This window comes from Vicugna pacos, chromosome 16 (genome assembly GCF_048564905.1).
Source record: "Vicugna pacos chromosome 16, VicPac4, whole genome shotgun sequence".
Lineage (NCBI taxonomy): Eukaryota > Metazoa > Chordata > Mammalia > Artiodactyla > Camelidae > Vicugna > Vicugna pacos.
In genome coordinates, this window is record NC_133002.1 from 4,809,462 (window position 1) to 4,825,435 (window position 15,974).

The following is a 15,974-nucleotide window of genomic DNA, read 5'->3' on the forward strand; positions in this document are numbered from 1 at the left end:
AAGTATTTTAAGAAATAATGGCTGAAAACTTCCTAAGACCTAAATTTACAAATTCAAGATGCTCAGCAAATTTCCAGCAGGAAAACATCAAAGAAATCCATATGCAAATACATCATAAACGTACTGTTGAAAACTGAAAACAAACAACAACAAATCTTGAAAGCAGCCAGAGAAAAACGATGTGTTACCTACAGGGGAACCATTTGAATGACTGCCAGTTTTTCATCAGAAATCATGGAGGCCAAAGGAAGTGACATATATTTTTAAATTTATTTTTTTTGAAGTACAGTCAGTTATGTGGCAAATATTTTAAAGTGCTAAAAGAAAACAGTTAAAAAAGGGAAACAATATTAAGAATGAAGAAAAAGCAATAGTAATGGTAGATATTTGGATGAGTATCTTAGACTATTCTCCTCATGAGTTCTTTAAAATGTTTGATTTTTGATAGCAAAAATTGTATCATTGCCTAAGGTTTTCAATGTATAATCATCCTGCAGAATCCATGGGGAATTTGTACCAGGATCCGTGAGAATACCAAAATTCAAGGATGCTTAAGTCCCATATATATATATATTTTTTTTTTAATAATTTTATTCTAATTTTTCCCTTAGTGGAGGTACTGGGGATTGAACCCAGGACCTCGTGCATGCTAAGCACATGCTCTACCACTGAGCCTCCCACCCCCTTAAGTCCCTTATATAAAATGGTGTAATATTTGCATATAACTTAAGTACCTCCTCCCATATACTTTAAATCATCTCTAGATTCCTTATAATATCTAACGCTATGTAAGCAGTTGCCTGCATACAGCAAATTCAAATTTTGCTTTTTTTTAACTTTCTGGAATAAAAAAAAAAACTTTTTGATCCACAGTTGGTTGGATTCGTGGATGCAGAACCCACCGATACAGAGGGCTGATAGTATATAGCCATACAACTAGAAAATAAAGTGAAGGTAATATAGTGTAAGTTTTCGACATTCCACTTTAAGTGGTAAAATATTGATTTTAAGTGGATTATAAAAGTTTGTATCCTGTAATCCCTAATGCAACCATTCATACTGCCAAAATATTTTGCCTCAAAGATTAAAAGTTAGGTTTTGAGGGGTAGGGGGGATAGCTCAGTGGTAGAGTGCGTACTTGGCATGCACGAGGTCCTGGGTGCAACCCCCAGTACCTCCATTAACAACAACAACAACAACAGAAAGAAAAATGAATTAAAAAAATTTTAATTGGAAAACATTGGAAAAACTAAAAATAAACTTAGGTTTTCAGCTTTACTTAGTGACATTGTATATTTAGGGGAAAACATACACTAAAATGCTTCACTTCACTAGAGGAATCTTACAGATATCTGGAAGGTGATTAAAATAACACTGTTCATTAATGTTACCAAAACAAACCTAGTGCACAGCTTATGAAAGCATTGCTAAAACTCCTACATTTTGCATATTAATGCTCTTAACTTCTACTTTGTGATGGACTGTGTCCAGGATGGCCCTGAGTGATGCCCACCTCCTAGTATTTACGTCCTATGTAGTTGCTTCCCACACTGTATCCAGGTTTGGTCTGTGAATTGATGACGTGAGAGCTTTGAGGTTAGGCTACGGAAGATACGTGGCTTCTGCCCTGTTCTTTTCTGGTATTGTTTGCTCTGGGGGAATATTGTGAGACATGCTATGGAGGGGCACATGTGGCAAGGAACTGAGGCCTCCGACCAAGAGATAGGTGATCATTGTGAGCAGCAGATCCTCCAGCCCTACTGAAGCCTTCAGATGCCTGTAGCCCTGATTGTTGTCTTGACTGCAAATGAGATACGAGGGAATGGGGCAGGGCACAGACACTCAAGGAATGACAGCAATTTAACACCAGAATGGTGGAAGATTTCAACTCCTAGTTGGCCTTGAGGAATAAGAGGTTTAACTTCTAGTAGACCTTGAGCTTCACTATATGCTCATTGTAACAGCGTGATAAATAACATGCCCGCAGTCACCATGACAGTCCCAAGGTTAACCGCAAAGGGGCAAAGGGCCAAAGATGGGCGGTGGCCCAATGCCTGGTAATCTCAGCCCCTTCCCCAGGGCAGTTGGAATGGTCCCACCTGCAGGCGTGTGAAGCTACAGAGCCCATAAAAACTGACACCACCATGCCTAGCGCCCTTTTTCGCTCCCTCCTCTTTGGAGACCGCCCGCACTCTGTCTATGGAGTGTGTACCTACTTTTACTTTAACCTGAGCACCCAATTCCCACATCTCTTTCCTTGCCTTTCTCTTGCCTTACACTCTATGCAGTATGTATCTCTCTAAATAAATCTACCTTTACTCAATGGTGGCTCGCACTTGAATTCTTTCCTGCACGAAGCCAAAGACCCACACTTGGCGGGGCACGTCCCAGGGGCTCAACCGAGACCTGGGACACGGCCCTCCTCAAGCCCCACATCCATTTTCCTGCATCACAACCACAGGAGACTGTAACCTAGCTAAGTCATTCTCAGATTCCGGACACTCTAGCTGTGGGGATATTTGTTGCTTTAAGCTGCGAAATTTTGAGATGTTACAGTGCAGCAGTATGTAATTAATACCTATTTTAAGTCTTTTGAGGCATAAGGTAAATCAATAATTATCTGTTCTACAAAATATCTAAAAGAACCGGTGTGTTCACATGATAGCGATGTACGAAATACGTATTTTGGTCTTTGTCCGAAGCTCCTGGCTAAGGATCCTAAAACCTAGGTGGTAAAAAGTGCTAGGAGTATCTTTTGTCTTTGGTTATCAGACCCAGGTTTCTAACATAGAGCCCCTAAATCCCTTGGAATTTCCTGATAGAGGAATCTTTGGTTAATTTAATGAGACAACTCTTTGTGGGCTCCTGGATAAGCTTCAGGATGAGGCTGGTCAACAAGAAAATAAGCCATGATTAAGAGCTTGGAAATTTCACCACCTCACACCACCATCCTCCTGGGAGGTGAAGAGGCTAGAGACTGAGTTAATGATTGATCATGCCTACATAAAACTCCCTGAACTATGAGGCTTGGAGAGCTTCTAGGCTGGTGGACATACCCACATGCTGGGAGGGTGGTGCAACCCAAATTCATGGGGACAGAAGCTCCTGCACTTGGGACCCTTCTGGACTTCCCTAATGTCTCTTCATCTAGCTGTTCATCTATATCATCTATTATATATAATAAACCGTGTTTCCCTGAGTTCTATGAGCCATTCTAGCAAATTATCAAACCCGAGGTGATGACTGTGGGAACCCTGATGTATAGTCAGCCAGTCAGAAGAGTACGTGAAATCTGGGACTTGCAATTAGAGTCTGAAGTGAGACTGAGCCCTTAACTTGTGGGATCAGATGGTAGTTCCAGAGGGATAGTGTCAGACAGCTGAATTGTAGGACACTCAATTGGTGTCTGCAGAAAACTGGAGAATTTTTTGGTGTAGGAAAACCCACACATCTGACATCGTTAAGTATTATGAACGCGAATAAAAGAAGAAATGTTTGTTTTCCTTTCAGTGGACATGGTTAAGTAGCGGCATAGTTAAATAACTTCTTTCCAGAGTAGAATTCCAATGAATGAGGAGGGGGAGGGTACAGCTCAGTGGCAGAGCGTGTGCTTAACATGCACAAGGTCCTGGGTTCAATCCCCAGTACCTCCATTAAATAAATTAAAAAATAAGTAAACCTGATTACCTCCCCCCCCAAATAAAAGAACAAAACATATAAAATAGAATGAAATAAATTTTAAAAATAAAGAATGAGGAGGCTCTGTAATGTACTGGTATGGAAAATTCTTCAAGATAGAAAATTAAGAAACATGTATAGTTGCATGTCTATACATAGATTGTCACTGAAAGCACACACATAAAAAGGGGGGAACTGTGGGCTACTGTGGGGACCGAGGTGCCATTTTATACATCATGAATTTTCCATCATGCATCATACTACTGATCTATACACTATAGGCAAATAAAATGTAATAAAAATAGCAGAAACATTAAAACATTATTTGGAATTGCATAGCATCGTCAACTCCTTAAATAGGCCTAAACACAGCCCTAGGAACACATACAGAAGAAGAGCTAATACTAGCATTTTCAGTTAAATGTTTCAAACCAAGAACGTTTCCCGTATTAGATAGCTCCTAGTATGGTATGTAACTGAACTCTATTACACCAAAAATGTGATCCAGAAAAGAATTAATGCTATGTATGACATTTTATATTAAAGAACTAATTTGAAAAATAAAGATGGAAAAATCCTTCACAAAAAATTGACTTCAGAAGTGTATGCTACTTGCTATGTTATCTTGGAAAGATCTGAAAAACAAACTCTTTACTTTTGAAAAATTACCTACAATTAACATTTCACCTGGACCACTGGTTCCCAATTAATACTCCTATGGAAAACACTGTGCTTCCAAGAGGCAGTTCCTAGCATGCTGTGGGTGCATGATCAGCGTTGAATGCATGAATTAACTCTTCAATGTCTCCTTTAGCATCTGTCCTAAATTAATAAACTATAAAAGGTTCTTTGTAGAACAGTTCAGCACACCAAAATGACACATTTAGTATTTTGTATTTTGGTATTAGTCCCTTTGAGTTTTTTCTACATTAGCAAAGAACATAGTTTTATTCATTTTTAATCACTACATACTATTTCATCAAATTCTTCTAAGCCATAACTGACTCAACCATATTCTTATTGCTGGATATTTCAATGTACTCTAAATTAAAAAGTCAAAAGTGAAAAAAAAAAGAGTATTACATGTATTTTAAGTTGTTACTCTAAAGCATGATCATGGAATAAACAGAAAGTTAATATATAGCATTGAAACAAACCAACAACAAAAATCCAGCAACGTTAGTAACAGTTCACTGATTTATTAGATGAACAAACATGTATCCATATAATCAATGAAAACTGTACGATATATAAAATAATTTAAGAAATGTGGGGAATTAGCAGCACCATCTGTTATTGAAATAGCAAGAAAAACGTCACATACTTTATGCAAACACTAGAAGAGAGTAACTATCTTAGGACCTACTAATGCCACCGAGGGTCTGGGATGACCGAGAAGGGTGTCATTTTAGGCAAATGCACCTTCTTCCACTCCAAAGATTTAGTGAGCAAGTCTGATGATTAATGTTTTAGAAAAAATGTTACTGAATGAAGTAAGAGATCCTGCATAGCATTTTAATTAGGACAAGAAGACTAACATCTGGCTACTTTTGCATGGCTCAACACTTCTATGAAAAATTTAGTTCTGGATTATGAAATTAGAAATAAAAAATAATTTTCAAAAGACACTAGTTGTCTCTAAGAAACATTAAGTGGAACACAGGTCACTATGAAAATACATCACTTTTCCAGTTCGCTTAATAATTTACTTTAAAAAGTTGTGTAGTTTTCATCGCAAGTGACTTATACAAATTTCTTAAGAAGCATTTTTAAAAGTTTAAATGTATTTCTAAAATCTAATAGATTCTTTTCATTTTTTTAAAAACCTTTAGCCCTGTTGTTACATTTACTGTGTATCAGAGTGAGAGTCTGAGTCTGTGTGAAGGATACAAATTTACACACATTTTACAGCAGCTTATACCCTAACATCTACAGAATTCACATTTATAATACAAGCAAGTACAGGCCAGGATAAAACTGGTAAATTCCAAAAAGTCAAACTGTATACTATTTTTATTTTGTCCCTTTAAAAAAAGTTCAACTTCGGCACCAAATTCAAAAAGCCCTCTTGTATTTGGAAAAAAATTTTTTTTTCCAAACATATTTCAGCAAACACAAACAGTTTTTCTGTGCTGGTGAAGTAAAGGATTTCCAATTTTCTTCTGGCCCCTAAGCCTGCGTCGCATGGTAAGTTTAACGGAGTTCTTTCGCTGTGAGGTTGTGGGAAGGCTTGCCGGCTGAGCACCGCTATTTCGACTTAAACCATTTCGTCTATGCTTCTTCATAAGAGGGCCAGAGTTGGATTCTTCTAGTGTCCTTTTGAAGTTTGCTGGAGGGGTTCTTTCAACTTCTTGGGCTTTCATTTGACCTGGGGTCGACATCTTTAAATTTTTTTGGTCCATGATGGCGTTTGTTGAATTGGTAGGCACCAGGCCAACTGACAAGCTATTATTCAAAGAATCATGTGTTCTTAAAGTCAGGGCTTTAGTGCAATTTTCTTCAAGTGGCTCTGGATCTTTTGAGGGTATGACTGCAGCCTGGACATTCCCTCGAGCTATCTCAGCCGGTACTTCTAAATAATTCTCTGAGAAGGCATTACTACGAACAAGAGTAGGTATGTGGTCCTTAGAGTTCAGCCTTGGCCACGGGTCCTCCTCCAGTGACTGAAAAACAAGACGGTAAGCCAATAAATATTTCATCCTAGAATTCAGCTTAATTGCTGGGGAGATAAAGGGGGTTCATTAGAATAAGTGACAAATTTGTTTATTTTTCTGACTTATTTCCTACTTTCTATATTCTAATTTCTTTTGGTGGGGTAGGTAATTAGGTTTACTTATTTATTATTATTTTTTATTTAACAGAGGTACTGGGGATTGAACCCATGACCTCGTGCATGCTAAGTTGTGCTCTACCACTGAGCTATACCCTACCCCCTCTATATTCTAATTTCTGAATATTTAGGAGTGTAGGAAATGTGAAGTGCAATATTAAAGCAACTATATCAAAACAGAAACTCATATTGCTGCTTTGCACCCATCTCCCAAACACTAAACACTGTTCTGTGATTTGAGAAAAGTAGGACATATGGGAACCCACTGAGTACGGCTGGGGCAACTTTCAAAGACATAATAATGAAAATCATATAGAAACTTCCAGGTATTGTTTTTTAAAAGTTTCCCGGGTGGTTAGGATATACACCACACATTTAGATGCAGTGTTCTAGATCTAAATATATTCAGAGTATCCTTTCATTTCCAGACAGGTAAGAACATTCTTCCTACCAAATCCAACTCTTCCACTATAATACTTTATAAAATCATTTTTTAAATACTTTCTCAAGGACAGAGTTTAAGCATAAACACTATCTCTTCACCAAGTGTGTAACATTTCCCTCAATCATTCCCTCTCTCAATCAAATCAAACTTATTAAAATATGTAATATATTCTGAAAAGCCCAAGTCAACCCTTTTGTAAATGATAAACAAAGATACATTATCTGGCCTCCCTCTGACATAAAATCCCCCAGGAATAAATGCCTTTCAAAAAAGCACTTATACAAAAAAGTATATTCATAAAAAAAAGTTTCCTTTAATATTTCTAGAATTAAAAAGAAAAAGGGAAATTGAAGCAACCTAAAAGCATTTCAATCCAACCGTAAGTTGGAACATGCTTTAATGAAAAAAATAAACTGCCTTTAGGTCCAATGGAGACTGAAAATGAGAAACCCTAGGGTTTTTTTTTTAACTAAGAATATACTCTTTCTTTCTGGGGTCACTGGTTTGTCTGTCTGTTTTACACTGCATGGTTTATTGAAAGCCCAACTCTTCCTATCTGTTTTAACACACTGACTAGTTGCTGGGTAGCAACCTTGTTTCAAAGTACCAGTGCTGAGAAAGGATAACAGGACAGCCACTGTTCTAGAATATCTACATACGGCTTTTCAATTTCAGCAGCAATTTGTCTGTGAATTTATCCCCTCTGCATTAGGTTGATCCCAGTGCCTACTGCCCTGGTCACAAGCATGTTCTGACCCATCACAGAAAACTCCATCTAGTCATAAGTAATCACTGACTGAAAGTTAACCTTGCTTTAATCTAGTAAAAAGATCTGCAACAAGACCAGGCAGCAGATAAATTCTGCAGGCAGAAGGCTTCCTATTAAATAAGCACATCACTAACTAGTCACAAGAAAAAAGGTACTAATCAAGCCACTTATAGGAATAGAACACACTGCTCTAGTTCATGTAACAAGGTTAGACATTAGCTGGAATTCCCTTCCCAAAAAAAACAATGGGACGATTTCAGAGTTAACACAATTTATTGTAATTTCTGTTCTGCTGTCTTTTTAAATTCACAGATTATTATTCTGACACTACTGCGCTAACTTTTCCCCCCCACTTTGAACTTTTCCTTTTCCTTCTCTTTTTACTGGCATTTTGTGGAAATACATTGCATCTGTTAACACAGACAACTACTTAGACATCTCAGATTCATCCCAGATTAATTACTATTTGTATTGTTTAACCTTCTTATGAGTTCATAGAACACTTGTGATATAGAGATATTACCTCCTAAAAATGCATACTTTAAGAGTTTTACTACCTCAGAGATCGACTTCCTCGAGAGCTCCATCTATCTTACAATCCAGGAGCAAACAACTCATTACAAATTGTGTCTAGAACACAGCTGAAACTGTTGATCTGAAAGAACTCTCTTCCTCATTCCTCCTTCCTTTAGCTCTTGCCTTATTTAAAATAAAAAAAAAAAAGAGCTAAATTTAGTTTTGCCCTAAAGAAAGGATGGAGAAAGAAATGTGTGCCATAGTAATACTTAAACGGAAGTATTTCCACTTTATCTGTCCCCAAACAAAGATCTGACTATGGCTCTAGCTTAGGATTCAAACAGAAGTTGACATGTCTATAGACAGACAAACCTAGTCTCGAGTGCCTAGTCTAAATGTGGGTTAAGTCTTAAAAGACATTCAAAATCAACCGAAACGTCATTATATTTATCTAGATGTTACTTAACATGGGATTATTATAACAATGAAATAACTCAGAGACACTTGTATATCTGGTTAAGTTAATTAACAAAACAAAACACAATTTCTTGAACAGAAATTTTCCTTTATTTACTTGTTAGGTCAGAGCCAACAATACTACTTATTCTGAATGGCTCTAAATATTTTTTCACATTTGGGTGGGGCTAAATGGTCAACATATAACTATGCCTACATATAAGTTATTAGTACATACATAAATCTCCTTATCTTTATCTTAGTATAATTATTAGAGCATTATTTCTCAGAATTTTAAAATGTTTTAAAAATTATTTCTACGTGTAATTTTGGTACAATTTTACCAATGCCAAATTGCAAACCGCAATAATTTTTGAGATCAATATTGAGAATATCCTTTTCTATCACAAACATCATCTGTCCTCTCGTCCTTACCTTCACCTTAACGCCTCCTTTTCTATTCTGCCTGAAGTCAGTTCTCCAAATACAAATACATTAGTGAACATGAAAGTCATGAATAAATACAAATACAAAAACAGGCAAATTCTCAAATGAGCATGCGCTCCTTTATAACTCTCAAAGGAGAACGAGGGACTTTAAAAGATTTTGATCTCCGTTATTCTTCAAGGGTTTTCAAAGAAAAATCTCAGACAAGAATTTAAGAAAATAAGCATAAAATATTTGTCAATTTCTAAATGAAGAGTCCATGTAAGGAAACTTAAGTTGCCATATACGTGTGAAGTAAAAAAAAAGTGAAGCAGTGATAGTAAAATTCCAAGTAGTAAGTATAGGAACACAAACCCCAAAATTAATTAAATTCTTTGTAGTGCATAGCTTTAAACATCTTAAAAAGCTGCCTGAATACATGACATAAAATTCCACTGTATTTCCCATTTTAATGGTCTTAAAGCCCATTTTCAGAAGGCCAGGAATATCAAAGCAGTTATCAATATTACTAATTATTAGTAGAAAAAAATTGGGATGAAGTCGGAAAAGGGTAAATATGGCATCATTTAAATTTGTTTATTTCACAACATATCTTAAAATTCATTCAGTAATAACAGGGATAAGAAATAGGAATGATGTTTCTTATCCATGTTAATAGACAACCAGCTGTAACATCTGAGATCCTAAGGCCCAGTTCAATCTTCTCTCAGTCTTTTCATCTATAAAATGGAATAACATCCGCACTATTTAGCTTTCAGGGTTATGACGTTCAAATGAAATATCACATATGAAAGTGCATCACAAAGTTCTACATGCTTACAAATGTTCATCATATTCAAAGGGGATCAGTAAGTTCCAAATATTAATATTGCTAATATTCTTCAGGGGCCACATCTAATCACTTTTCTGTTAGGTGCTCTACAGCCAGCATTCAGTTTAGCACCGAGGTGTTCATGATTCACTGATAATAAGTTACATGACAAAGATCTATCACTTCCCTGAACGTAGCGGCTCAAGTCCAAAATTCTATTATGCAAAGAATCTGAAAACTGTTTTCAGGCAGCACCAACCCAAGAAATTCTGTCTATTATAACTTAAATACGATAGAACTCTGTACCGTGACTGGTGGTGTAGAACATGGGGAAGGCGTCAGCACGCAGGCTTCCTGACTACTGTAGGAGGGACTATCAGTCAGGTTCAGATAGAGCTCGTCTTCACTGGTGAAATTCTCCTGACCGTCCACTCCTGGAGAGATGCAGATGACTATGGCACTGGTATTATCCGCTCGAAGCATACGCTGCCTCCAGCGGCCTAGCGCTCGATTCACAAGCATTTTGGCACAAGACTGTCCATGCTCGCCCTGTATGTAAAAGAACAAGAAGGAAGATAACAACTCAGACTTCGTTGCCACTACATCTGTATCGAATTAAAAATCAGGTGTTTAATATGGCCTAAATAAATATTACATTTTCAAACTTTCAAACGTACACAACCCCCTTAACTATGTTGAAATAGTATTACTTTAATTTTTTTTAAATAATAAAACAAAGCCTCATCCTGACTAAATTTTACCTGTATTTTTATCTTTTTGGTAGGAAGACACTTGGTTTTCACTGTAACTTAGGAAAAGTTATATAGAAGTTATATAAAAGAGGCTAAACATCAAGTTATGAAATAATCACACATGGCAAAAAAAACTTCATTGCAAAAGGTCAATTTCTTCTAAAGTAAGAGATTCTGCAATTCAAAGACCATCCCAAAATAAAAATTGTCAAAGGATATGAACAAAATTCAGACAAGGAAATACAAACAGCTGTTATCCATATAAATGGTTAATATTACTCACATGAAGAAAAAAAGAAATACAGTAAGTGGTTATAGTGTACAGATCAAATACATACCAACAGAAAGAGAAACAAAAATTTAAAAAAAGGATCTTATGCAAATTAATGTGGCCTGTTATAAAACTTACAGCATCCTACATGGATTCCATAATTGCTAAGTTTTAAAGAAACAAGTGAAAATGATGTGCTCCAGAAAACAGAGCTACATGTCTTAAAAAGTATCTCTAGAAATTATTGAATGATGAAAACTGAGTGGAAATGTTTGAAAAAGAAAAGTGTCATGAACTATAAGTGATAAACATTTAATTAATGTTACTTTACGTAATGTGATAAAATATATTTATGTATTGTAAGTCCAAAATATCAATGTACTATAATATACTATAAGGTATACTATGTAATACATAATGTATGACAGTACAAGACCCTCACTACTTTTAAAGCTAACAATGGCACATTCTCTTGTCTCCCTGAACACTCACTAAATCTATTTCCTAGGCTTACAAAGTACTCTTTCATCATCACTTCCAATCTGCTGGCTCATGCCCTCATCACTTCAACTGAAACTCTTCATCCTTAACGGTCACTAAAAGATCCTGACTGTAAAGCGCAACACCCTGTTTTCATCCACCCGCCTCTGCTTCTTTGTAGAATTCGACATTGCTGACTACTACTCCAAAACCTTCTCTTTTCTTGCCTTCAACAAAACTGTACTTTTCCAAATCTCCTTACTTTGTCATCGCTCAGAATAAGAGCAAATCAATTTTCAAGAAAGCCAGGGAAAAAAAGAAAAGGATTTTATCACTGATGGTTGTTTCTAGATTTACAATGGACTAAATACAGGTGACAGTTGCCACATGACCCAGCAATTCCACTTGTAGATACTGAGAGATCAGAAAACACGTCCACACAAAAACTTGTACATGAATGTTAAGAGCAATGTCATTCAAAACAGCCAAAAGATGGAAACAACTCAAATATCCATCAGCTGATGAATGCATGAATAAATAAAATGTTATACATCCATCAAAGGAAAATTATTCAACCATAAAAAGAAATAAAGTACCAATACAAGCAACATGAATGAACTTTTAAAACTTGTTAAAGAAGTCAGACACAAAAGGCCACGTATCGCTATGATCTCATTTATGTGAAATATCCCAAACAGGCAAATACATAGAGGAAAAAAACTAGTGGTTGCCAGGGAAACAGTGGTCATAGTAAATGACTGCTAATGGTTAGGGCCTGCTGGGGGGCAATGATGAAATGTCCTGGAATTAGTGGTGACAGTGATACAAATTTGAGAATATCCTAAAACCACTGAAGTGAACATTTTAAAAGGGGTAAATTCTTACGGTACATGAATTACATCTCAATTTAAAAAAAAAAAAGGATGGGAGAGGGTTCCACAGACCAGGAAGTCAAGGGTTGTTCATAATGAAGTCAGTGGTTATGTGTTTTGTTACCTAGTTTCATTTATCTATTTCCTGTCTCATTCCTCTAATGAGCTGCAGGAGTCTACATTTTACTTTCTTCTAGAGCAAGGGCAAATGCAAAAATCTACTCAAGGTGAACATCCTTAGTTCATATTCAAGACCTGTGACAAGAGTACCAGAACAATGTGTAGACAATAATTGAATTGAGTTCTTCTCACCATCAAGTATTTTTTCTCCTCTTGGTCCTGGCACATTGAAATGGCATCTTGAGGTGGAATCATATTCCAAAGTCCATCACTCCCCAAGATAATATACTTGTGCTTCTGGGGGTCAAGAGTGTGGACACTTGTGTCTGGTTCAGGTGACACCACAAACTCACCACTGAAGAAATCATAGCTCCACAAATCGCCTGGGGGGTAAGAAGCAGAAAAAGCAAGAACTATGATTTTCAAGCTAGTAGTATCACATCAAGAGATTAAAGAGGAAAATCTACATGTTCTCTTCAACAGATGCAGAAGAGCATTAGATAACATTCAAAATACATTCATTTTTTAAAAAAATGTCTTAGCAGACTAGAAAACGTTAAACATAACTCCCTCGTTAACCTAATAAAAGTATACGTCTTCAATCACTACTTCCCTTCCAATTCTATACTGGGAATCCTTCCCAACACAAAAAGATAATAAAAATAAGTCATACATATGAATTGGAAAGGAGAAACTGAAACTATCATTATTTGCAGATAATTTTATTTCTGCAAGGGAAACCAAAAAGAGATTAAATTATCAGAACAGGAACATTTAGCAAGCTTGTTAAATACAAATCCAATATATAAAAGTCAGCGGTATTTTTCTGTAATAGAGAGAAAAAGAAAATACAAAAGTTTAAACAATTCCATTTACAACAATGAAGCAAATGTTAGGTATTGAGAAATAAATTTAACAAAAGGTGTGCAAATATTTTATGGACAAGATTATATAATTAGATTCTAAAACATTAAACAGACTAAATAAATGAAGAAATAACTATAATCAAAGACAGGAAGATTTAATATGTTAAGTCTTCCAATATTTAATATGTTAAATCTTGCAAGAATAACATCAATGTAATTCCAATCAAAATTCCAAAAGGACAAGCTGATTCTAAAATGTATAGGGAAGAGCAAAGGCCCAAGATTAACCAAGACAATTATGAAGAAAAGATAAGGTGGGGAGAACTGGCTCTACAAATAAGAGTCCTTGTGGCCATCTGAAAACCTCCTGTTAACCTCCCAGGGGTCAAGAAAATAACTACATCAAAACTTAAGGAATGAGTGCCAGTCACCAGGAAGAAAATTCCAGAGATAAAGATGAGCATTTTCACCAGAAATTAACACAGCATTGTAAACCAACTATAGTTCAATTTTAAAACAAAACAAAACAAAACAGAAAGATGAGTGTTTTTATACTCTTAACCCTACCATACGACTAGCCTTTGAAGATCAACGGTTCACCATTTGGGTGAGCCAGTAAAACAGGGTCCTTACATCGTCAGCCTTCTTCTTGATTAGTTGCACCTAAAACAATACCTAAAACTTCTGCCTCTTAGATCTATTAGAAGTAAACCTCAAAATGTTCAACAGAAAAGAAGTTTTGGTTGACTTGGGCCATTAAAAAGATCAGTAAAACTGAAACAGAAAAAAAAATTACAGAAACAATCTACTCTTTTGTGATACATAAGACAAAGTAAGTAGGGCAATGTAAACTCTTCATGCCTCAAAACAGGAAGGAGGAAACAGAAAAAAAACATTAATTTCTGCCTCTTTTGTTTGTTGTGAAACACTTCAGGGGAAGACCTAAATTAAGTGCAAAAGGTTTTCAGACAAGAGGGTAAACTGTTTTTGCCGTCTTTCAGCAGGTCCGACTTTTGCTAAACCAGGGGAAGCACTCTGTCCTCTCCCTTCCTTATTTAAACTTCCCCATACCTCCCATCAGAAATATCGGCCAATTCAAATAAGCTCAGGGTCCAAGAAAAGAGTAACTCAAATCAATTACTCCACTCTAAAATAGCAAAATTCACTGCTAAAGCCGCCTCTTGAAAGGGGCAATTCATCCTTCAGAGCAACAAAAGAGAACACATATGACCGACCACTAAACGTTAATTATAATCCAGGTCAGCTCGCAAAGACACACTTCTTTATACCAGTAAAACAAAGCTCCCTGGTTGATTGAACTATAAAAATGAACATGGAAACAGTTCAGATAAATATTAAAGTAGCAATTACAGAGTTCATATGTCATGCTAAAAGCTTTCAAAAGCAATGTTTCTCTAATATGTGTAATTAATATTGCCACTCCAAGTAAGAACATAAATTTATATAAAGTGAAATCCCCTAATATGTTTAAACTTAAAATCTAGATTAAAAAAAGAAATTCCAAATTTCAAGCTACTGTAGATTATATGACCTTGAAGAAGGGTCACAATTTCTCATATATAAACTTAACATTAAAATCTTTATAAATTTGAAAACATTTTTTATGTGTTATTTGTTTTGCATGGCACAAAAACCCCAAAGATACAAAAATTTCCGTTTCCATTCATGTCCTTCCTGATTCTCCACTTAGGAAACAACTACTGTCCTTACATATTCAAGAGACGTCTGTGGATATATACACACAAGCATATATGTACACTCTTTTGGAAAAATCATCCTCTGAAGCTTTTAACTCCCAAGTTACTAATCCCCAATATCTTGCCAATCTCTTGGTTTTTTTTTCCTTTTTTCTCTAAACTTTGATACATTACCAGAAGAAAGACACATTTCTCCTAACTCAAATTTCTCAAACTCTGGGTTTTGAATGGGATTGCACTGAATCTACAAATCAGTTTGGAGAAAAATGCCATCTTAATAATATTATGTCTCCCAGTCCAAGAACTTATTCATTTAGATCTTTGATTTCTTTCACCAGTGTTTTATAGTTTTCAGCACACAAATTTCCCTCAATATTTTATAACTTATTCCTGTTATTATTTTATGTTCAAGTTGCTTTAAATTTGCCAGTAAAAGTCCCTAAAATCTGAATTTTTAACTCACCAGATGATTCATACCCACAGTCAAATTTAGGAACGTAAGATATAGCCAGTTCCTTATTTTGCCTGTTCAGGGAATCTACATGGCTTTATCTGAGATCAAATGAGTAAGAATCAGAATTGAACTAAATATTTTTATTATTGATCTAGTGTTTGTACACCATTATAGGAGCACAGAACGTCATTCCTGTACATACTGAAGGGAGGGGCCTTGGACACCGTGGCACATGTTTTTGGTTGCCTGCTCAATGGCCATTTCCCTTTTGTCCTCACTAGAGGCACTGGAGGGACACCAGAGGAGAAAGAGGCCTTTCTTCTGGTTTCAGTGTGTCCTCTGCTTGCTCCTGGTACACACTGCAGCCAACAGTGTGCAGGACACCTAGTGGTCCTTATCTCTAGTGAATGTCAGCACACCCCCCACTCTATAGGTGGCTTCCCATAGAGAGCTTCCCAGCAACTTCTGCCTCACCAAGTCCATATTCAA

The 15,974-nt window shown here is 36.1% G+C and overlaps 1 protein-coding gene and 1 non-coding gene across 3 annotated transcripts in view; one reads left to right on the forward strand and one right to left on the reverse strand.

Moving 5' to 3' along the window:
• The first annotated feature begins 3,580 nt into the window (after positions 1–3,580).
• On the forward strand, positions 3,581–3,653 carry TRNAI-AAU (transfer RNA isoleucine (anticodon AAU)). The gene has a single exon. It is a non-coding gene; the product is annotated as a tRNA-Val (tRNA).
• Positions 3,654–4,861: 1,208 nt separating this feature from the next.
• The window catches only part of PPM1D (protein phosphatase, Mg2+/Mn2+ dependent 1D), a 44,023-nt gene continuing 32,910 nt past the window's right edge, over positions 4,862–15,974 (reverse strand). For both annotated transcript variants that reach the window (XM_006213309.2, XM_031685219.2), the window contains exons 4-6: positions 12,640–12,830; positions 10,259–10,501; positions 4,862–6,341 (exon numbers count right to left, since the gene is read on the reverse strand). In XM_006213309.2, coding sequence (XP_006213371.2) covers positions 5,784–6,341; positions 10,259–10,501; positions 12,640–12,830 — 992 coding nt within the window. In that variant the 3' untranslated portion in view covers positions 4,862–5,783. The remainder of the gene's footprint in view (positions 6,342–10,258; positions 10,502–12,639; positions 12,831–15,974) is intronic.